General features: G+C 38.2%; 1 protein-coding gene across 1 annotated transcript in view; it reads right to left on the bottom strand.

Annotated features, from left to right (window-relative positions):
- Positions 1-24,808, bottom strand: part of col7a1 (collagen, type VII, alpha 1) — a 183,701-nt gene that overhangs the window by 13,936 nt on the left and 144,957 nt on the right. The window contains exons 87-97 of the mRNA XM_062037815.1: positions 10,261-10,296; positions 8,187-8,246; positions 8,069-8,113; positions 7,947-7,982; positions 4,162-4,197; positions 4,036-4,095; positions 3,835-3,960; positions 1,608-1,679; positions 1,496-1,531; positions 1,370-1,429; positions 1,253-1,297 (exon numbers count right to left, since the gene is read on the bottom strand). Of these exons, the coding sequence (XP_061893799.1) occupies positions 1,253-1,297; positions 1,370-1,429; positions 1,496-1,531; positions 1,608-1,679; positions 3,835-3,960; positions 4,036-4,095; positions 4,162-4,197; positions 7,947-7,982; positions 8,069-8,113; positions 8,187-8,246; positions 10,261-10,296 (612 nt within the window). The remainder of the gene's footprint in view (positions 1-1,252; positions 1,298-1,369; positions 1,430-1,495; positions 1,532-1,607; positions 1,680-3,834; positions 3,961-4,035; positions 4,096-4,161; positions 4,198-7,946; positions 7,983-8,068; positions 8,114-8,186; positions 8,247-10,260; positions 10,297-24,808) is intronic.

Below are 24,808 nucleotides of genomic sequence, written 5' to 3'. Positions count from 1 at the left end.
ATAACTTTCACCAACGCTATTCCATAAATTATTATCGTAAAGAAAGACAAAGAGAACGAGTAACGTGGCATGGCAGAAGAAGACCTATGTGGAACAAGACTTAGGCGAAAGAACACCTAGGCGGCAGAAAACCTAGGAGAAGAAAACCTAGAAGAAGAAAACCTAGGCGAAAGAAGACCTATGCAAAAGTAGAACTAGGCGAAAGAACACATAGGGTAAAGGACACCGAGGCGAAGAAACAGCCAGGCAAAAGAACACTCAGGCGAAAGAGGACCTATGCGAAAGAACACCTAGGCGGAGAAACACAGAAACGAAAGAAGACCCAGGCGAAAAGAACACCTAGGCGGAAGAACAGCTAGGTGGTAGAAGACCTAGGCGGAAGAAGACCTAGGCAAAAGAACACCAAGGTGAAAGAATACCCAGTCAAAAGAACACCTAACCGGTAGAAAACCGAGGAGAAGAAAATATAGGCGAAAGAAGACCTAAGCAAGAGTATACCTAGGTGAAAGAACACCCAGGCGGAAGAACACACACGTGGAAGAAGACCTCGGCAAAAGAACACCAAGGGGAAAGAACTCCCAGTCGAAAGAACACCTAAGCGGTAGAAAACCTAGGAGAAGAAAACATAGATGAAAGAAGACCTAAGCAAATGTATACCCAGGTGAAAGAACACCCAGGCGGAAGGACACCCACAAGGAAGAAGACCTAGGCGGAAGAAGACCTTGGCAGAAGAAGACCTAGATGAAAGAACACCCAGGCGGAAGTACACACACGTGGAAGAAGACCAAGGCGAAAGAAGACCAAGGCAAAAGAATACCAAGGCGAAAAAACACCTAAGCAAAAGAACACCCAGGCGTAGGAAGACCTAGACCAAAAAACACCTATCTGAAAAAAACACATCTATGAAAGAACACCTTGGCGTTAGAATACCTAGGTGATAGAATACCTAGGCACATTAAAAATGTTAACTTTTTCTATACTCGCCTACTTTACTAAATTGTAAACTGAAGGTTGCTATATTAGTCATTCTTGCACACACTCACAATTTATAACATTTGACCTATGAGTGAGACCAGACAGATAGCTTTTACTCTGCAGGATGATACAGGACTGCAAGTTAAAGCTAATATATAACAATTAACTGTGATCTCTGACACCAACGTAAAGCTGCACTGTAAATACATCACATCACCACCTTAAAAGCTGTGATTGTCATTTCCCCACATGATTATGAACAGAAAGTGATACTTACTGTTAGCCCCCGCTCCCCATCCGATCCAGGACGACCCTCCTCGCCCTAAAACATGACCGACAAATCAAGTGAGTGTGCCGCTGTGAAGACATTTTTAGTTGACATCGCAGAGCTTACTCTGACTCCTGACTCTCCCCTCTCTCCTCTTGGTCCCGTGACACCGAGTCCAGTCTCGCCCTGGTCAAATAAATCATTTTCTTAGAAAACACAATAGCACATAATACAAATACCCTTAGTGCTTACCTTGTCTCCTTTGACCCCATTGGTACCGGGAGAACCCTAGAAAATACATTTATAAAGCTTGGACTTTTTTTTTTTTTAAACACAAATATTTCAAAACAGAATCTAAACTCACAGCCTCCCCAGGAGGTCCAGAAGGACCTGGAGGTCCAGTATTTCCTGCACGGCCCACAAATCCTTGGAGGCCCTTTAAATTAGAAGTTGCTCGTTCAAAGTGATACCAAAGAGATTCAATCAAAGAATAAACAGGCAGGTGTTTTTTTTCCACAGAGAACTTCTCATTCACCCTCAATCCGTAATGATGTAGAACAATACAGGATATACACTACCGTTCAAAAGTTTGGGGTCACCCAAATAATTTTGTGGAATAGCCTTTATTTCTAAGAACAAGAATAGACTGTGGAGTTTCAGATGAAAGTTCTCTTTTTCTGGCCATTTTGAGCGTTTAATTGACCCCACAAATGTGATGCTCCAGAAACTCAATCTGCTCAAAGGAAGGTCAGTTTTGTAGCTTCTGTAACGAGCTAAACTGTTTTCAGATGTGTGAACATGATTGCACAAGGGTTTTCTAATCATCAATTAGCCTTCTGAGCCAATGAGCAAACACATTGTACCATTAGAACACTGGAGTGATAGTTGCTGGAAATGGGCCTCTATACAACTATGTAGATATTGCACCAAAAAGCAGACATTTGCAGCTAGAATAGTCATTTACCACATTAGCAATGTATAGAGTGTATTTCTTTAAAGTTAAGACTATTTTAAAGTTACCTTCATTGAAAAGTACAGTGCTTTTCCTTCAAAAATAAGGACATTTCAATGTGACCCCAAACTTTTGAACGGTAGTGTATGTACTAAGAACGGACGAGACATCAATGTAAAATGGGCAAGCAGTGTGGATTATGTTGACGGGACATTGGAGAAATGCATTCTCCGACAGCTCGCATGGCTGTGAATCTTCGGTCACCGCACAATTTGATTCGATTCAATTCTTGGGGGTAACGATTAGATTTACAATCAATTCTCGATTCAAAATCCATACTTTTTAATAACATTGGGTACCAGTTCTATGATTAACTACATTCCTCCATAAAATAGATTAACAGCTCTAATACATTTCTATATTACGTAATGCTTCCCAAACAATTAATAAAGTCAAATACAGATAAGACAGCAAAATAAGTACCGTATTTTTCAGACTATAAGTCGCAGTTTTTTTCATAGTTTGGCAGGGGGTGCGACTTATACTCAGGAGCGACTTATGTGTGAAATGATTAACACATTAGTGTAAAATATCAAATAATATTATTGATGTCATTCACGTAAGAGACTAGACGTATAAGATTTCATGGGATTTAGCGATTAGGAGTGACAGATTGTTTGGTAAACGTATAGCATGTTCTATATGTTATAGTTATTTGAATGACTCTTACCATAATATGTTACGTTAACATACCAGTTGGTTATTTATGCCTCATATAACGTACACTTATTCAGCCTGTTGTTCACTATTCTTTAGACATTTTAAATTGCCTTTCAAATGTCTATTCTTGCTGTTGGCTTTTATCAAATACATTTCCCCAAAAAATGCGGCTTATACTCCAGTGCGACTTATATATGTTTTTTTTCCTTCTTTATTATGCATTTTCGGCCGGTGCGACTTATACTCCGGAGCGACTTATACTCCGAAAAATACGGTAATCTTTGCACACTCGAAGCGACTTCTTCACAGTTGACATTGCCACGAATCATAAAAGTAAAAAGTAAGACACTCTTTACTTCAGATGAGGCTGAAAGTTTGTGTAATGACAGCAGAGCATTTTCTTCATTGAATGTCATCGTCGACATGATGTTGTACAGTAACACAGCCGGTTTTACATACATCCAAATTGGCTGACCATATATGGATAATCCACTGACGTCACATTTGAACAAAACGTCAAACATGAACCAAATTCCAAACGAACCGTTTGGAGGAAGGAAGGCAAGACTGTTTTATAAATATCTCTGCAATGTCCCACGGTTTGATTAAACATTTTCGGGACTTCTGCAGATTTCAAATAGACATAAGCAGGGACCATCAGGTAAAAAAGTTGGTTTTGCATGATAGGGCCCTTTTAGGTGTGTAAGGCATGTTGAGCGTATGGATTGCACCTCCATGCGCTCAGCTAGTTAGCTTTCTTTAACGCGAGCGAGCCAGCGAGTATTTTTGTAGGGAAGCTAATCGAAAAATGACAGCAGTCACCTGCATTGCAAATGTTAACCACAAACAGGGAAGAGCGAACAGTTTGTTGCGTTTTTATTGCTGCCACCCTGATCTACTTCAGTGCCGTGTAACATACCCTTTCTCCAGGTGGCCCAGGAGGTCCCGGGTTCCCATTTTCCCCTCTCAGACCAGGAGCACCAACTTCACCAGACTTTCCCTGTGGCCCCGGAGGACCCGATAGACCAGGGAGGCCCGGATCACCCTTAAAATAATGACCAGGTGTTAAATAAACCAAATGGATTCATGTTTAGAGTGAAGTCCTCCTGTGTTTACACACCTTTAAACCTTGAGGACCAACCCGACCCTCAGGACCAGCCATTCCTATGCCTCTCTCTCCCTGCGACACAAACCTCGTCACTACTTCCATTTGGATTGAATGAAATTGAAAAAATGATAAGCATACCTTATCTCCTTTTGGCCCAAAAGGTCCTTTCGCTCCCTGAGTGAGACACAAAACAAACAATGTGAGCTAGTATTCCACAAGCATCAGTATTTGGAGAGAAAACCTTCACATAACTTGCATGTTTATTGTCAATCGCCCCAGTTTATTACAGTACAAAACCCACTGTGGTACACTGAAGCATCCTTCATATACAATGTATTAATGCTCATTTACAGTCAAGGGAGTTTCTTTCCAAAATAATTGTAAGACATCATTTACTTATTGTATATAACAGGTTGACTTAACTTAAATACTATTTTTTACATTTAATATTAAAAGTACAATAATGTATTCATTGTCATTATTATTAATAATAATGATTTAAGGTACATTCCAATACAGTGCCCTATATACTGTATGTTTATTTGCTCCTGTGACGCAGCTCGTACCTTAATAAAGTTACAGTATATTGCAAAACGATGCTGCCATTGTAATCAGTGTTTGCCCCCCCCCAAAAAACACACTTTTACATGTAACATGCCTTTTGATAAGAAAATAAAACTTTTAGATAAGAAATATTGTACTAAACACAATACAATAGAAGGTACTACAAACAAGTATGGTAGTTTTATGAAGTAATGTAGCAATAATGCACAGCATTTACCATGGAGAGTAGATTTCTACAGTATCTCCTTCCAACTGCTTCGCCGTCAAACACACCATCAGCAACTTCTCCGTATTTTCATGGATAAAAGTATATTTTAACCTTGTTGTCCTGCTTCAGTATGGCTCACACTGCTTCACCAAGCCTGCTACCAGCTCTGTCATGGGTTTTGATTAGAGATGTCCGATAATATCGGCCTGCCAAAATTATCGGCCGATATATGCGTTAAAATGTAATATCGGAAATTATCGGTATCGTTTTTTTTATTATCGGTATCGTTTTTTTTTATTTTTTATTTTTTTATTAAATCCACATAAAAAACACAAGATACACTTACAATTAGTGCACCAACCCAAAAAACCTCCCTCCCCCATTTACACTCATTCACACAAAAGGGTTGTTTCTTTCTGTTATTAATATTCTGCTTCCTACATTATATATCAATATATATCAATACAGTCTGCAAGGGATACAGTCCGTAAGCACACATGATTGTGCGTGCTGCTGCTCCACTAATAGTACTAACCTTTAACAGTTAATTTTACTCATTTTCATTCATTACTAGTTTCTATGTAACTGTTTTTATATTGTTGTACTTTCTTTTTTATTCAAGAAAATGTTTTTAATTTATTTATCTTATTTTACTAATTTTTTAAAAAAGTACCTTATCTTCACCATACCTGGTTGTCCAAATTAGGCATAATAATGTGTTAATTCCACGACTGCATATATCGGTTGATATCGGTATCGGTTGATATCGGTATCGGTAATTAAAGAGTTGGACAATATCGGAATATCGGATATCGGCAAAAAGCCATTATCGGACATCCCTAATTTTGATTATTTATTTCTTTAATTAAATTAATGTAATTCACTTCTTTTGCTCAGCACTGTTTATTATACTCCCTTTTCCTTCCCATGGTTGGAAAAACAGTGTTGTGTCGATCTTTAACTATGAGCCAATGCTAGCGAGTAAGACCAGATGTTTTGGTCGGATCCATTTGCTATGACGAGTGGTAGGGAGCTCGTAACCTGAATTCTTGCTTGCAACCTAAAGCATATAATTTAACCGACAGTTTGTATGCCAAAAAAACTCATAGGTTGAGGCACTCGTGGTACCGCTGTCAATGGATTTGAAGTATCCTGCACAACACAGCATCAAACCATTGTTGTAAAAAGCAATAATGCGTTTATTGTCAACAACAGTGCGGCGCCAACATTTTAAAGTGCATGTAGAGGGAGACAGATGCCATGGATGCCAGCCACCTGTTTTGTTGCCTGCACTGTGAAACAGCATATTTGTCAAACATGAGGCCTGCTGTTGGATTGACGTGAACTATTATGATGTGATCTATTTAGCTGTCTGGAACAGTTCCCCACAGTGTGTTTCATTTCCATTTTGCCACACTATCAATTTTAATAGTGCTCAGAGCAGGGGTGTCCAAACTACGACGCGCGGGCCAAGTGTTGCCCGCCAGCGTCAGTAATTTGGCCCTCAAGGTTTTTATTTTGGCCCGTGAGACATCGCAAGTTTAATAAAGAATCTGGCCAGCGGGCTGTTTTGCAATCAATCTTAAATATCCGTCAATCTTATAGCTGCTATTTTGGTGCCATCTTGTGGACAACATAAGTCATTCAGGTCCGACCATGAATTGCGCATTTGAATTTAAAGTTAAAAGTTAAAGTAGCAATGATTGTCACACACACACGAGGTGTGGCGAAATTATTCTCTGCATTGGACCCATCACCTCCCTGGGAGGTGAGGGGAGCAGTGAGCAGCAGCGTTGGCCGCGCCCGGGAGTCAATGAGCCCAGCACAGCATTTACATATACTGTATGACCCAATCCAGACAACCTTCCCTAGTCATGGCATGCGTAAAACAAAAATAATGCAACCAACACAAAAGTCAACACACATGCTCAACACACATAATACAACCTGCTCACTGAACATTGAGGATATTATAAAAAAGTCCACGCACCATAAAAAATTCAAAATTACACCCATTTAAATCCATTAAAATACATAATACATACATAAACACTCTCTCTACACTTATCAATGTTTGGCGCATTTTAGCTGCTTGATATTTCTGATTGATTAACTTAATGGGGGTCGTCACAGAAGTAAACAAGGTAGGAGTGGCACTTTCACATATTGGTAATATCCAATTATATTAATTCTAAATCCATTAGTATAGCCATTATATTAATATAAAATACACACATAATACACACATACATGGACTGTATATATATATATATATATATATATATATATATATATATATATATATATATATATATATATATATATATATATATATATATATACACTACCGTTCAAAAGTTTGGGGTCACATTGAAATGTCCTTATTTTTGAAGGAAAAGCACTGTACTTTTCAATGAAGATAACTTTAAACTAGTCTTAACTTGAAAGAAATACACTCTATACATTGCTAATGTGGTAAATGACTATTCTAGCTGCAAATGTCTGCTTTTTGGTGCAATATCTACATAGGTGTATAGAGGCCCATTTCCAGCAACTATCACTCCAGTGTTCTAATGGTACAATGTGTTTGCTCATTGGCTCAGAAGGCTAATTGATGATTAGAAAACCCTTGTGCAATCATGTTCACACATCTGAAAACACTTTAGCTCGTTACAGAAGCTACAAAACTGACCTTCCTTTGAGCAGATTGAGTTTCTGGAGCATCACATTTGTGGGGTCAATTAAATGCTCAAAATGGCCAGAAAAAGAGAACTTTCATCTGAAACTCGACAGTCTATTCTTGTTCTTAGAAATGAAGGCTATTCCACTAAATTGTTTGGGTGACCCCAAACTTTTGAACGGTAGTGTATATATATATACATATACATACATACATAAACTTCCCTCGCAACAGGCCTGTAGGGATGAAATAGCGTCCGTGTTTTTTTCCCTGACCTAAAGCATATACATATATGTAAATATATATATATATATATATATATACATATTTTTAATTTTCCTGAGGGAACTCTCCTGAAGGAATCAATAAAGTACTATCTATCTATATACTGTATATAAAAATATATATATATATATGTCCAAATGCGGCCACCGAGTCAAAAAGTTTGGCTAAAGTATGAAGGTTACTTACATCTTCTCCAGGCTCTCCTGCCTCACCAACCTCACCCTAATGATGACAAAAATATCTTGCAGTCATCCCAGTGAACCATTCAACTATTTATATTTGTATACGCTGAATGGGATCTTACTTACTCGCTCGCCTTTGAAACCAGCAGCCCCTTTGTCCCCTCGGCCTCCCTGAATGACACCAGTCACCAATTTAGGAAATGTTTGTGTTTTTGTTTGTTTGACCGACGATGCACTCACTCACCTTTTCACCAGGCTGACCTTGCTCTCCTGGCATGCCTGGTAATGTTAGTCCTGGAAGACCCTGCAATTTCAACATATTGCTCCGTTGAGGCAAAAGTGCAACGACTCTCAATTTTTAATGAACATCCATTTCCAATTTTGTTTTTATTTCATTCAATAGAGGTCAACGCAACAAAAACAATCAACATAGTATTTAAATAATTCATGAATGAAAAGGAGCAGACATATCTGCCCCCTAGTCACTCAACTCAGAAAACGTATTATGGAAATATATATATTTCATAACGCACAACAAAATAAACAATAATTTTCTCCTAAACATATTTTTTCATCCTTATGATTTTTAATTGTATTTTAATAGAGAAATACATTTAATTAATTTTGTTCCACTGTCCAGTTTGTTCCATAAACTTACACCATTGACTAAAATGCTTCTTTCCATTATCACTATTCTAAATCTCAATTTATTAAAGATTATAATGACTTTCTCTTTTTTAAAATCTTTTTTGAATGTTGTTTGGTGGAATTTGTGTATGTGCTCTGTACAGTATTTTTAAGATATTATACTCTACCAATTCATGAAATTTCAATTCGTTTACTGTTTGAATATTTGGTTAATGAGTTCTCTGTATGCATTTCCAGTAAGGATTCTTATCGCTCTCTTCTGTAAAAGGAAGATTGGATTTAAATATGTTTTACAGGCACTACCCTGTAGTACCTGACAGTACTATATTTTTCGGACTATAAGTCGCAGTTTTTTTCATAGTTTGGCCGGGGGTGCGACTTATACTCAGGAGCGACTTATGTGTGAAATTATGAACACATTAGCGTAAAATATCAAATATTATTGATGTCATTCACGTAAGAGACTAGACGTATAAGATTTCATGGGATTTAGCGATTAGGAGTGACAGATTGTTTGGTAAACGTATAGCATGTTCTATATGTTATAGTTATTTGAATGACTCTTACCATAATATGTTACGTTAACATAGCAGTTGGTTATTTATGCCTCATATAACGTACACTTATTCAGCCTGTTGTTCACTATTCTTTAGACATTTTAAATTGCCTTTCAAATGTCTATTCTTGGTGTTGGGTTTTATTAAATAAATTTCCCCAAAAAATGCGACTTATACTCCAGTGCGACTTATATATGTTTTTTTTCCTTCTTTATTATGCATTTTCGGCCGGTGCGACTTATACTCCGGAGCGACTTATACTCCGAAAAATACGGTATGTCAAATATGGTACAACTAGTAAATTAATCATACAAGATGCATACAAAATTTTGATTTAGCAATTTCTTCAATTTGAATACAATTCAATAATAAAATAGCGATAGTTTTAGATGTTTTAGATTGTGAGCGCTAGAACTGGATGTAGTGTAGACAAATGGGGCCAATTATTTTCAATGTGTTTTTATTTTTGTACTTGTCTTAATCCTTTAGTTTGTGTTTTACACTTTTCTCCACTTTTTTTAAAAGCCTAACCAGGGACAAGGGTTGCAAATTAGCCTGTAGCTATAAGTCTTATGTACTTTGACATTGTGTGTAGCAATGTTTCATTGTACTGTCCCTGTCAAATAAATACATTTAAAAAATAATAATTAAAAAATATATATATATATTTTACCCTTTGTATCATTTATACGTGATTTTCATGACAAATTTTCCTTAATCATTAACGCCCAAAAACCTGATCTCCTTTGTTCTTTGAATCTCAACTCCTTCGACACATAATGAGGCATCCACACTTTTCCTACTCCTACAAAAAGTCATGATTTTAGTTTTACCAGCATTAAAGGACAATCTATTAACATCAAACCATATTCTAATTTTGATAAATTAGTTTTCAACTATCTCTAACACATCTTGGATATTTTGTACTGAATAAAATAAGGTTGTGTCGTCCGCAAATAAAATACACGTTCAAAGTTTGGAAAGCATAGTAATATCATTGACATGAGAAACAGCATTGGTCCTAGGACCGATTCTTGTAGAACGCCACATCAATCAATTCAAACGATTTAAGGGCACAAAGAATGTTAAAGCCAACGAGCAACACTGACTCACCCGCTCGCCTTTCACACCAGGGGGTCCTGCAACAGCCTGGGGGAGAAAATAGAAAAGTAAATGGTGGAAATCATACCATGTCAAGCTAAGAAGCAACAAAAACTGGGTGACCACAAAAAAACCCAGAACCCACAAATCTTTGATTAAATTTGTTAATTATAACTTTTTTTTTGTGTGAACTATTGGAACAGTAGTCTTCCCTGACATGACTTGGTCAAACAATGAAAGGATATTTTTAATAGAGGCCTATTTCTCCAACGAATCATACACTGCAAAGCAAAGCAAATCTTCGGAGAAAGTGACGATGGCATAACGCGGTTAGAATAATTATGTATATATTATCACAATAACTTCATGCTTAAGGGCCGTTGCTATAAATTATTGTCAATTGTGCTGAAGTGGTATTTTTCTATTTGTGCAAGGACAAAACTTATTGTCTGAGGGGTGGCCTCAGCCACAGATGTTATCTTTGTTTGCCAAGGACTTCAAGGACCTCAACGAAGATAAGATGACAACACGCAGACGAAGCGGAGACAAGGCGAAATCAAAAGGCCCCCAGCACATTCCGTCACGTATTGTGCGTACTGGACCTGCTTTGCATAATATATGTGACTACTCCTTTTAGAGGCGGCCTTAGTGATGTTGACTGTGGAACTCCTGAATAAATAGAGGGACGCGGGAGCCGAACCTTAGAGCGTAGGGTGAGACTGTGACTAAGTGTGCAGCTCCATGCGTTCGCCTCATGAGCTAAATTGAACTCTGTCTCTGCATGGTTGTTTGCTTCCTGTCTGATTAATAGATGTCATCAGTGTTTGAACCTGACATACGCGCCATCAAAAAGCAGAACTTTTGACTGGATTCCAAAGTTTAAGAAAGTATGGCACTGTGCAAAATCGTAATTTTAAAGTTTTGTGTAAATGACACTTTTGCGCGACGTACGTGTCCAGTTTGTTTCCAACGCCGCAGAGCACATTTGAAGCATATTTTCGAAAGACCATGACTTTTATGCAAAAAGACCAAGATAACCTAAACCAGGAGTGTCAAACTACACAAATCTACTCCCAAGTGGGCCGGACTGGTAAAATCACGGCACGATAACTTCAAAATAAAGACAATTACAGATAGTTTTTTTGGTTTCAAAATAGAACAAGCACAAATGTACAAATCATAGGGGTGTAACAGTATGTGTATTTGTATTGAACCGTTTCGGTACGGGGGTTTCGGTTTGGTTCGGAGGTGTACCGAACGAGTTTCCGCACGGACATATTAAGTAGCGTAATGCACGTTGTGTAAACAATGCACACCGAGGCACAACACACGGCATGCTAGCAAGGACCGGGCTACGACAACATGTAAAAGCCAGAGCTGGAAGATCCTCCTGCCTCGTTAAGATCTCCCGTTTGGGAGCATTTCGGTGCGATACAACAATGGAGGACGGAGGTTTGCCGACATTGTTCAGCAGCAGCAGGTATGCTTCTGACAACACGTCAAACATGCTAATCCATTTGAAGCGTCACCACCGCATTCAAGCAGCCTCTCCTCGGCGAGTCAGGCAGGGCTGAAGCAATAACAAATGTTTTTATAGCAGCAGATTTAAAACCATATTGCATTAAAAACTAGATTTTGACCCACTTCTATGGTGGAAGAACAATGAGCCCATATATCCTCTTACTGCCAAGTTAGCCGGGCTGGGGGGGAGAGAAAAGTTAATCTGAGGCTGAGTTGACTTGAAACTGTTTAATGTTGCACTTTTTATACGTAGAAGAAAAGTTGTGTCATTTTATTTAATCTGAGCAACAACTTGAGGCAGTTTAATGTTGATTAACGTGGACCCCGAATTAAAAAAGTAGAAAAACTTATTCGGGTGTTACCATTTAGTGGTCAATTGTACGGAATATGTACTGTACTGTGCAATCTACTAATAAGAATCTCAATCAATCAATCAAAAAAAGCACTTTATATGTAGAAAGGTTTTGTTAAGAAACCATTCAGAGCCTTATCTTATTCAGTTTGTATTTTATAAATGTTGCCCACATTAACCCTGGCAATGGACCCTGTGTGTATATGTATGTTATGCCATTGTTTACAAATTTGGTAAATTAATTAACCAAAAATTGTATATTTTGTTGTTTTCTTACTGTACCGAAAATGAACCGAACCGTGACCTCTAAACCGAGGTACGTACCGAACCACAATTTTTGTGTACCGTTACACTCCTAACAAATCATAATGTTATTAGTTGTTTTTTTTACACTTAACATGTTGCGGCTAAGCATCTATTTGTCGTTATTTATATTTTCTGAATAAATGATGTGATAATGTTCATCAGTCAACTCATTGGTGTTAATTTTCAATACATCAAGATATAAAAAAAAAATCAAAACTAATTACAGGATTTTCTTTATGTGGTTTGATAATTTTCCTCGACTGATGTACTAACATCATGTGGTTTATTTTGTCCGTATGTAGCATCACCTACAAAGAATTGCTATTGCGACATCTAGTGGACACATTAAGAACAGACGTTTCTTTCATTCAAAAATTTCAGGTTAATTTATATTCTTAGCAAAGTCATCCCGCGGGCCGTACGTTTGACACCCCTGACTTAAACTTTGTGGAATGATTGTCCGCGTACAGAAGTGTTCCTCTGTAGGATTGAATGCCATTTTTATGTATTCTAGTTATTTTTGGTCACTTGACGCTACTTGATAATCAAGACCTTTCTTCTTCTTTCTACTCTGGAGTTTCAAGTATTAAAAAAGCAGCCAGTTGAGTAACGTCTCAATAATAGGACTAGGAGTACATAATGTGGCATACTCAGAGGGAACAGGTTGTTACTTCCGTGTGTCTTGCTGCTAAGCTTTGCCTCTCACATATGAATAACAGAGAGGTGGAAATTCTACATTGCAAACGTAGGAGCACAAACATGCTCTAAATGCTGTCCGCCGTGTGTTACGGGGGGAATGACGTGGAGGTACACAACAGCGGAACGGGTGTCGCTGGTGATTTGTCAAACTGTTGAACTGCCTTACAGCGTCACAGTGGCTCAATCCAAGGTGCTGAGCCCGAGGCGGTCAGCTGTGAGGAGGCTGCTCAACACGCTCACGCTGCTCGTCACAGGTCATGTCAGCGCCACAATAAACCGCAATGACTGATGCTATGTTAAATATGACACACTAATATACACCATGACAAATGGAAAGGCAAGGTAAGTGCTCTGGAGCTGACACTGTCAGGTGTTCATCTAACAATATGTTTATTATTGGGTAGTTTTGTGTGTGTATTATGGTGTAGACTTGCACTCTGTCATTATGAGATAATGTACAGTGCTATGCAAAAGTCTTTAGGCAACCACTCTTTTTATTATTTCAATAGTTTTGTACCATATTTTGTATTGTACCATATGTCCCGGCAAGAAATGTGCGTTCAAAGAACGCCGGCTTATTAGTGATTCCCAGAGCCCGGAGTTCTTGTCTTACAGAAGGATGGTAAACGATATGCAAACTTCCAAACAAGCTCAGTTCCCCTTTAAATATACAGTACAGGCCAAAAGTTTGGACACACCTTCTCATTCGATGCGTTTTCTTTATTTTCATGACTATTTACATTGTAGATTGTCACTAAAGGCATCAAAACTACGAATGAACACATGTGGAGTTATGTACTTAACACAAAAAGGTGAAATAACTGAAAACATGTTTTATATTCTAGTTTCTTCAAAATAGCCACTTTTTGCTCTGATTACTGCTTTGCACACTCTTGGCATTCTCTCCATGAGCTTCAAGAGGTAGTCACCTGAAATGGTTTTCAATTCAATTTGGAAATTGTTGCATTATCAATAGGGTTTAGACCCGGGGTGTCCAAAGTGCGGCCTGGGGGCCATTTGCGGCCCGCCACACGTTCTGGAAATGCTATTGCAAAAATAAAAAAAAACATTAAAAAACGTGGAATGAGGTGAAATCTGACTAGAAAAAGTTGCAATGTTGACACAAAGCTGCCATGCAGGCTGTTTTTTTTCTTTTTTTTTGCCATTTCTTAAAAAAAAAGAAAAAAAAGAACTCAATGTTATAATGAATTATTGACCTATTCAAGGCTCCAATTATTTCAAATATTTAACTTTAAAATGTTTTATGTGGAAAATATTGTGTGGTTGCCATACAAAAACATCAATGTTTTCTTTGACAAAAGAGCATAAAACAAACAAAATAATAGTTCAAAAGTAAAATCGACAGATATATCTGAAGTTGATCTCGTAACTTAAGTGTTGAAAGTTAAAAAAAAAACTAATAAAAATGTATCACTTTATGATACAAACCTTTTGGGTCCCAAATATATTTAATGGGATTTTATTTGTCTTTTCACTGTGATTACTCAAAAATAATAATGAATGGTGTCCTGCATTATTGATCTTTTTAAGGCTCTAATTACTTCACATCAAACATTGCTTTTTGAATGTTTTGGGCAGTGGGGGAAATACTGCATATTTCACTTTTATTATAAAAAAATAAGTTGTCTTCGACAGAAAAGGCATACAACCTTTTTGGGTTTTTTTAACTTTATTTCAACCTGAAGTTGATATACTGTAGAGATTTACTGTAAGCGTAAAAAAAAATATATATATATATATATATATATATACACACTACCGTTCAAAAGTTTGGGGTCACCCAAACAATTTTGCGGAATAGCCTTCATTTCTAAGAACAAGAATAGACTGTCGAGTTTCAGATGAAAGTTCTCTTTTTCTGGCCATTTTGAGCGTTTAATTGAGCCCTCAAATGTGATGCTCCAGAAACTCAATCTGTTCAAAGGAAGGTCAGTTTTGTAGCTTCTGTAACGAGCTAAACTGTTTTCAGATGTGTGAACATGATTGCACAAGGGTTTTCTAATCATCAATTAGCCTTCTGAGCCAATGAGCAAACACATTGTACCATTAGAACACTGGAGTGATAGTTGCTGGAAATGGGCCTCTATACACCTATGTAGATATTGCACCAAAAAGCAGACTTTTGTAGCTAGAATAGTCATTTACCACATTAGCAATGTATAGAGTGTATTTCTTTCAAGTTAAGACTAGTTTAAAGTTATCTTCATTGAAAAGTACAGTGCTTTTCCTTCAAAAATAAGGACATTTCAATGTGACCCCAAACTTTTGAACGGTAGTGTATATAATAATTCGACTTGTTGTTTTTTTTACATTTTAATGACTTAAACCCTTTATGGTCCCCGGGAGCCCTAAAGGTAAAAAAAAACAAAATCCATATATTTGGTTATAGTTTGAAAATGAAAATGATCAAAATGGCCCCCGCATGCTTTAATTTTTTCCGTGTGCGGCCCTCAGCGGAAAAAGTTTGGACACCCCTGGTTTAGACCATCAGTCGTGTTGTGAATGAGAAGGTGTGTCCAAACCTTTGGCCTGTACTGCATGTATATTGTGACGTCGCCACGGCTTCATGCACAGTACCCTGGTCACAATATTACTGTACGTACAAATGCACAATTCAGAGGTTGCATTCAAAAAGATGCTATTAGCTGCATGTTGCACATGGACTGCAAACAAAGGCACCTGTTTGCTAGCTCACACTAAAATGCATGAACCTTACGATTTGACGCTTTGGCATTGTTTAACACGAGTATCCAAGATTGTAACATGTATACGTTTGAAAATAAGTAATTCGTCATAGGTCCCCTTCAAGATAAAATGAAATGAAGCCTGTGCCAGCCAACGATAGTCATTGGGTACTTTTTGTGATTCGTGTCCGTTTTTTGACTTGTTTTTTTTATCCTGCAAAATTCAAGTGACTGCAGCACTGTTTTTTGTTTTTTTGCAGCATATTCCTGTTGCGTGTGTTTTTGGTTTTGGATCATTTCTGTGTTTGAAGCCTTTGAACGCTGCAGCGCATTTGACTCTGTCCACATTATTAGAAACACCCCTGCGCATAATAGTTGAGCAAATGTACCTAACATTATTGCGGCTGACAGTGTAGCATTAAGGGGATATGGACTTTAGGCCGGCAATCAGGTGACCGGATTCTTCTTGAACACCTCAGCCAACTTTGCAGTTGCGAATGAACATCAGTTGAGTGCTCACTGCATGTCTGCCAGAGTGCTCTCTCAAGTTGGCCCGTGTTGGAGGCAGTGCTGCAGGCTCACAACTTTGATGGCTTGTGGCTCACATGGAGAGGAATCAATGGCACTAGCCTTTTGAGAAAAACGATGACTGTGTAGTCCTTCGGTATGAGTCATTTTGCAACCAGGGGTTCACATCTTTGACACATCATATGAGAAATACATGATTAATACACAGTTATTGGAGAAATGATCAAGACTACTTTCCCTCCCTTCATTACTGCATAACGATCGATTGTTACAAGTGCTGTCAAATGATTATTCTTTTCAACGACTTTTGAATAAGGATTAATCATGATTAATCACAGGTTTTTACTCGCTTGCATAATTTAGTGAATGCTCCAAAGCAGGGGTCACCAACCTTTTTGAAAGCAAGAGCTACTTCTTGGGTAGTGATTAATGCGAAGGGCTACCAGTTTGATACACACTTAAATAAATTGCCAGAAATAGCCAATTTTCTCAATTTACCTTTAACTCTATATTATTACTAATAATTAATGATGTTTACACTTAATTCAACGGTTTAAAAGAGGAGAAAACACGAAAAAAATGACAATTACATTTTGAAACCTAGTTTATCTTCAATTTCGACTCTTTAAAATTCAACCGAAAAAAAAAGAGAAAAACTAGCTAATTCGAATATTTTTGAAAAAATTACAAAATAATTTATGGAACATCATTAGCAATATTTCCTGATTAAGATTAATTTTAGAATTTTGATGACATGTTTTAAATAGGTTAAAATCCAATCTGCACTTTGTTAGAATATATAACAAATTGGACCAAGCTATATTTCTAACAAAGAGAAATCATTATTTCTTCTAGATTTTCCAGAACAAAAATTTTAAAAGAAATTCAGAAGACTTTGAAATAAGATTTAAATTTGATTCTACACATTTTCTAGATTTGCCAGAATTATTTTTTTGAATTTTAATCATAATAAATTTGAAGAAATATTTCACAAATATTCTTCGTCGAAAAAACAGAAGCTAAAATGAAGAATTAAATTAAAATGTATTATTCTTTACAATAAAAAAAATAAATTTACTTGAACATTGATTTAAATTGGCAGGAAAGAAGAGGAACGAATTTAAAAGGTAAAAAGGTATATGTGTTTAAAAATCCTAAAATAATTTTTAAGGTTGTATTTTTTCTCTAAAATTGTCTTTCTGAAAGTTATAAGAAGCAAAGTAAAACAATTAATGAATTTATTTAAACAAGTGAAGACCAAGTCTTTAAAATATTTTCTTGGATTTTCAAATACTATTTGAGTTTTGTCTATTAGAATTAAAAATGTCGGGCAAAGCGAGACCAGCTTGCTAGTAAATAAATAAAATTTAAAAAATAGAGGCAGCTCACTGGTAAGTGCTGCTATTTGAGCTATTTTTAGAACAGGCCAGCGGGCTACTCATCTGGTCCTTACGGGCTACCTGGTGCCCGCGGGCACCGCGTTGGTGACCCCTGCTCCAAAGCATTCACACATATGATTTTCTACACCAAAATTCATTTATTTATTAAACTTCTCCTGATTTTGCCGCGCTCTACCTTCCACATTTTTCTCCCGATTCAAACCGTTCCAAATTGAAACTGTTCAGCCTATTCGGGAATTGCAGGCTTTCCCTTGACAAGTAGGTTGGAGTTCAAATCCCAGCCGAGTCATACCAAAGACTATAAAAATGGGACCCATAACCTCCCTGCTTGGCACTCAGCAACAAAAGGTTGGAGTTGGGGGTTAAATCACCAAAATGATTCCCGGGCGCGGCGCCGCTGCTGCCCACTGCTCCCCAAGGGGATGGGACAAATGCAGAGGACACATTTCACCACATCTAGTGTGTGTGTGACAATCATTGGTACTTTAATCTTTAATCTTAAATTCCAAAAAATTCCCAGATTTCCCAGAATTCCAAGTTTTCCGGGACATTTTTCCCATTCAAAATGAATTGGCCATTTTTCAAACTTCCACCATTACCACATTTTTCAACCTATTCAAACCATTCCACCTTCAACACATTCCACCATTCTGAAAATTTAAACTACCTTTTTTCCAAGTTAAAAAAAATTCCAGGATTATCCAGAATTCCTGGTTTTCAAAGCCCTATTTCCACCCTTTTTTGTGGCGACTACTCCTCCCACATTTTTCAATGCATTTCAAACGTTTCACCGTCAAAACATTTCTCTTAATCAGGACAAAAAACAAAGTTGTTTTTTTTAACTGGAAAAATTCCCGGTTTTCCAGAAATTCCGTAATGCCATTTCTCAAGTTCAACATGTTACTACTTCAACATTTCTCGACCGATTTGAAAAATTCCAACACCAACAATTTCAACTCATTCAGCCCATTTGCCGTATTTTTCGGAGTAAAAGTCGCACCGGCCGAAAATGCATAATAAAGAAGGAAAAAAACATATATAAGTCGCACTGGAGTATAAGTCGCAATTTTTGGGGAAATTTATTTGATAAAACTCAACACCAAGAATAGACATTTGAAAGGCAATTTAAAATGTCTAAAGAATAGTGAACAACAGGCTGAATAAGTGTACGTTATATGAGGCATAAATAACCAACTGGTATGTTAACGTAACATATTATGGTAAGAGTCATTCAAATAACTATAACATATAGAACATGCTATACGTTTACCAAACAATCTGTCACTCCTAATCGCTAAATCCCATGAAATCTTATACGTCTAGTCTCTTACGTGAATGAGCTAAATAATATTATTTGATATTTTACGCTAATGTGTTAATAATTTCACACATAAGTCGCTCCTGAGTATAAGTCGCACCCCCGGCCAAACTATGAAAAAAACTGCGACTTCTAGTCCGAAAAATACGGTAAATTTTTTACCATTTTCAAAAAACTACCCGCTTTTCCTGAAATTCCCTGAATACATCCTTCAAAGTTCCACAACTCTCACATTTTTCATCTGATTCAAACTGTTCCAACTTCAAAATATTCAGCCTGTTTGGGAATTGTGTGCTCTACTTCAACAATTCTAAAAAAATTCCAGGATTTCAGTTCAACTTCAGCATTGGAGCATTCACACGCAATTCCTTTAGGAATTGCCTCAACTGGTTTAATGTCGGAATGTCATACATGAACATTTTTTAAATGAGTTACTTGAATTCACCACATTTATTTGTTCAAGATTTGGGAACAGTTTTATCTACATTCCAATCAGGGTGTATTTTGAAGGGAAATTGGCCAGCGAGCACAACAGTTGGAGGTTCCGCACTCATATATGCACTGTTTTATGCATTGATCTGATCACTGACCGTATAAAAACCCTTGTTGCCTTTTAGGTAACCACCCACTGCTAAAGTAATAGAGCATGACTGTTTAAAATAAAGGGGGTGATTAATCTGCATACATACATATTTTTGTGATTAATCCCACAAGTTAGAGTGTCCGCCCTGAGATCGGTAGGTTGTGAGTTCAAACCCCGGCCGAGTCATACCAAAGACTATAAAAATGGGACCCATTACCTCCCTGCTTGGCACTCAGCATCAAGGGTTGGAATTGGGGGTTAAATCACCAAAAATGATTCCTGGGCTGCTGCCCACTGCTCCCCTCACCTCCCAGGGGGTAAACGAGGGGATGGGTCAAATGCAGAGGACAAATTTCACCACACCTAGTGTGTGTGTGACAATCATTGGTACTTTAACTTTAACTTAACTCCTTATTTTCGACAGCCCTAATTGTTACACATCCTCGATTATTTCCTTGTCCTGTTAGAAAATGTTAATATTTAGACACAGAAAGGGATCAAAACTTCCTGGAATGCCCTCTCGGTAACAGTTAGAGATGCTACCTCAGTTGAAGCATTTAAGTCCCATCTTAAAACGCATTTGTAAACGCTAGCCTTTAAATAGACCCCCCTTTTAGACCAGTTGATCTGCCGTCTCTTTTCTGCTCTGCCCCCCTCTCCTGCGTGGAGAGGTTATTAGGTGGACCACTCATCTGTGCATCAGTTGGGGACGTCTCTGCGCTACTGACTTTTCTCCACTCAAGATGACCCCCTGCTGGCCCCACTATGGACCGGACTCTCACACTATTAACTAGATCCACTCGACGTCCATTGCACCGGTCGCCAAGGGGGCGGGCCCCCACATCTGCAGTCCCCTCCAAGGTTTCTCATTGTATCCCATTGGGTTGAGTTTTTTCTTGCCCTGATGTGGGATCTGAGCCGAGGATGTCATTGTGGCTTTTGCAGCCCTTTGAGACGCTTGTGATTTAGGATTATATAAATAAACTTTGATTGATGATTGATTGATTGAAAACATCAATAGTCGGTGGGATATGTAAAGAGGGTCGGGATTAAATTCTTCCTACTCTTTTTTTGGACAGGTTGAACTATGCAAATGTAATTAGCGATGGTCCTTAATGTAACTTGTTAAGCATATTGGAAACAAATACCCTAGGTTTCAAAGTCAGGGGCCTTCACTGTTACTTAGCAGCTGAATGACAGAATCAGAACAGGCCAATCTCCCAGAAGACCGCAGCCATTTAAATGCAGCCGTCAAAAGGGGAGCAAGGCGGCCATTCCCCAGACTCTGATTTCAATTTGCGAGGTGGAACAGTGCGAAGAATCGCAACACAGGGTTAGGTGGCGTGTAATGCGCTTGCGGGTTAAGTGAATAGCCAAAGTGTACATAGTGAGATTGACAGGAATGTTTTACTTGTTATTTCAAGAGGAAATTCTAAGATGTACCCGTATTTTCCGCACCATAAGCCGCCCCGTGTTGTAAGCCGCACCTTCAATGAATGGCATATTTCAAAACTTTGTTTACCTATTAGCCGCCCCGTGTTATTAGCCGCACCTACGCTACGCTAAAGGGATTGTCAACAAAACAGTCAGATAGGTCAGTCAAACTTTAATAATATATTACAAACCAGCGTTCTAACAACTCTATTCACTCCCAAAATGTAATGTGCAAATGTGCAATCACAAAAATACTAACACTCAAAATAGTGCAGAGCAATAGCAACATCAATAACTCAACGTTGCTCATACGTTAATGTCACACAACACACAAAATAAACATTTAAAGCTCACTTTCTGAAGTTATTACTCATCCACAAATCCCTCAAATTCTTCTTCTTCGGTGTGCTTCACTTGTTTTTTGACACCATCTGTGATGTGGACGCGCATGCAGTCGTAGATCAACAGGGGCGTAGCTGCGTGAAAAAAGTCACCCGGTCTCTTCGCTCATTTTTTCTTCATCCATCCATCCCTTCGAGTTAGCTTTTATGATGACGCCGGCTGGAAAGTTCTCTTTTGGCAAGGTTTTCCTTTTGAATATCACCGTGGGTGGAAGTTTCCGGCCGTTAGCATGGCAAGCTAACGGATATTCACCGTACGTGTTCCCGTTGTATCCACAGTGCGGTTCACATGAATATCAAAAGTCAGTGGAACCTTGTACGCGTGTCTCTTAGTAGGAGACATTTTGTGGTCTTTACAGAAACACACAAATGAAATGAAAGGTAATATCCGCGCGCTTCTTCTTCTACGGGGGCGGGTGCTTACCTTGGCGGTTGCTTACAGGAGAAGAAGAAGCGCTTCCTCTTCTATGTGGGCGGTTGCTTACCATAGAAGAAGAAGCGCTTCCTCTTTTACGGGGAAAAAAGATGGCGGCTGTTCACCGTAGTTGCGAGACCTAAACTTTATGAAAATAAATATTAATATTAATCCATATATAAGGCGCACCGGGTTATTAGCCGCACTGTCTGCTTTTGGGAAAAATTTTGTTTTTTAGGTGCGGCTTATGGTGCGGAAAATACGGCATGTGTTGGCATAATAATGCAAGGCAGCCTCTGACATAGCCAACAATGCAGCTTTTGGGCCGTCTAGAAAACCCTCATTAGTAGCAGCAATTATCTATGAAGGCTCATGTGTTATATTTGGCTTCAGCAAACAAATGAAAAACAAACCACGGCGCTGAATCCACAATGCAATATGCTTGGGAGGGTTGTTTCTGCTCTGAAGCAATTTCCTAGTTCACATATGCAAACATCCTGCTGGGAAATTCTTCTGTTTACGACAAACTTTTATTTCACACTTGTAACTCATACTCCAAATGTGTGCCCTGTTTGTGGACAGCAGGAGGCAGGACAAGCGTGGACCCCAACATGAATGCAATGTTTATGGAGGTAACACATCACAGCGGACACTAATGGGAATGTGCCCGCAGTGATGTGCAATTGCAACCTAGCATCATTTGACTGCGTGAATAAATATACTGGCCAAAGGTGCAGCCACATTTAATTCTGACTATAAAGCAGGCCTTTATTGGCACTAAATCCAAAATATTAACTTGTTTAACTGTAAATAACGAACATTTACAGCATATAAAGTCATGAAAACACAGAATGAAAAATTGAAGGGCGCGTGGCACACAAACCAGTGAAAACAAGGAAATATACAAATGGTCTCAACGTTTGTTAGGAAGTTAGCAAACTACAGAGGCGCTATATAAGCTAATTAAAAACATTTTTTTAATGACTCATAAAATAACAATTATATCCATTTTCATTGCAATCCACCACTTTTTTCACTTATATTGAAAAAAAACGATTTACATGAAAAAAAGACGAGTCGTCTTATATTTGCGATTATACAATATCATGCACATCAACACGCAGAATTTGTCATTAGTCGCTTGAGGTTTTTGTACGTCTAGTGTTGTACTTATATATGTATATTGGGTATCATGTCTATCAGTGTGCAGAATACTGGTCAGTGGTTAGTGCTCGTCTTACATTCAGAGTCATCTTATATTTTGGTCAGTGGGCTATCTGGCACATTAATGTGTCAATCGCCATTAGTCCTTAGGGGTCGTCTTACATTCAAAGTTGTCTTTTATTTGTAGTCAATACACTATAATGTCCATCAATGTTCAAAATAGTAGTGGTTATTGGGGGTAATCTTATATTTGGGTCAATACAGCATCGTGCACAACAATAGACAGAATATATGTCGTCATTTGTCATTAAGGCTCGTCAAATATTTAACAGTCATCTAATATTTGGGTTAGGTTATTATGCACATCAATGTGCAGAATATTAGTTTTCTATGGTTGTTGTTAGCGTGCATCCTTTATTCAGGGTTGTCGTATATTTGGCCAAGAGATTATCATGTACATCAATGTGCAGAATATTAATCGTTAGTCACCTATCATGATGGTGGTCGGAGGGGCCGTAGGCGCAAACTGGCAGCCTCGCTTCCGTCAGTCTACCCCAGGGCAGCTGTGGCTACAAATGTAGCTTACCACCACCAGGTGTGAATGAATGATGGGTTCCCACTTCTCTGTGAGCGCTTTGAGTATCTAATAATAGAAAAGCGCGAAATAAAATCTAATCCATTATTATTATTATTATTATTATTATTAGTCCTTAGGGTCGTCTTACTTTCGAGGTTGTCTTATACCAGACCTGGGCATTCTGCGGCCCGCGGGCCGCATCCGGCCCTTTGTGCGTCCCTGTCCGGCCCGCGTGAGGCCAATTATAAATTACAAAATACATTTTAAAAAGTATCTATGTCGAGTGTGCAATACAACGGTGCTGCTTTTGTTTTGAAAATCGTTATTTGTATTACTTCCGTGTGGACGTATGCGTGATTGTGAGTGAATGTGAACAGCTGCAATCACAAATTACAAAATAAAGTTGAAAAAACATCTGTCGTGCGCGCAATACAACTGTGCTGCTTTTATTTTGAAAAGTATTATTTATGGGCGTGTGTCCGTGTGTAACCTGCGAGTGAAGGTGCACATGCAGCGACAAGTGATGCACGGTTTACACCCGAGACGCTAAAAAGAGAAAAGTTGATGAAGAATGGCGTGTTTTCAACAAGACATGGACTGCAAAGCAACGTCCCCTCTAAGGTGCGCGCCTGCGCAAATGCGCACTGCTCAAGCGTCTGCTGCGCGCAGCAAATATATGCCGCGCACCAAATCAAATCCCATCTGAATTCTAAACAAAATAAACATATTTATTCTATGTAATTTTGCAATGCAACTTTGAGTGACAGTGACAACAAGCGGCCCTAACGGTGTTCGTCAACACCGTTCAATTGAACACCGTTCAATTATTGTAACGTCTATCGAGATGCTTCGAGGACAGGAATTATATCGATCACTTTATTGAGCAAAACTGTTTATATTCGGACATAACCACACCAAAAACATGAGTAAAACACTTCTATCTCGAAAAACTAGTCATTTTCTGCCGTACAAACCAGGCCAAAACCAACTTGTCATCTGTCACCAACACGCATAGCACTAAACCACTGGTGCGTTTATGGCCACACAAAAAGTCGGACAACTCAAACACCACACAAAGTTACACTATGACTCCTCAGTCATACGTGTGCTTATTTTACTGTCATTTATTATTAATGTTAATTTATTTATATTAGTCA

This window comes from Entelurus aequoreus, linkage group LG26, assembly GCF_033978785.1.
Source record: "Entelurus aequoreus isolate RoL-2023_Sb linkage group LG26, RoL_Eaeq_v1.1, whole genome shotgun sequence".
NCBI lineage: Eukaryota > Metazoa > Chordata > Actinopteri > Syngnathiformes > Syngnathidae > Entelurus > Entelurus aequoreus.
This window is presented reverse-complemented; position numbering and strand designations above follow the sequence as displayed.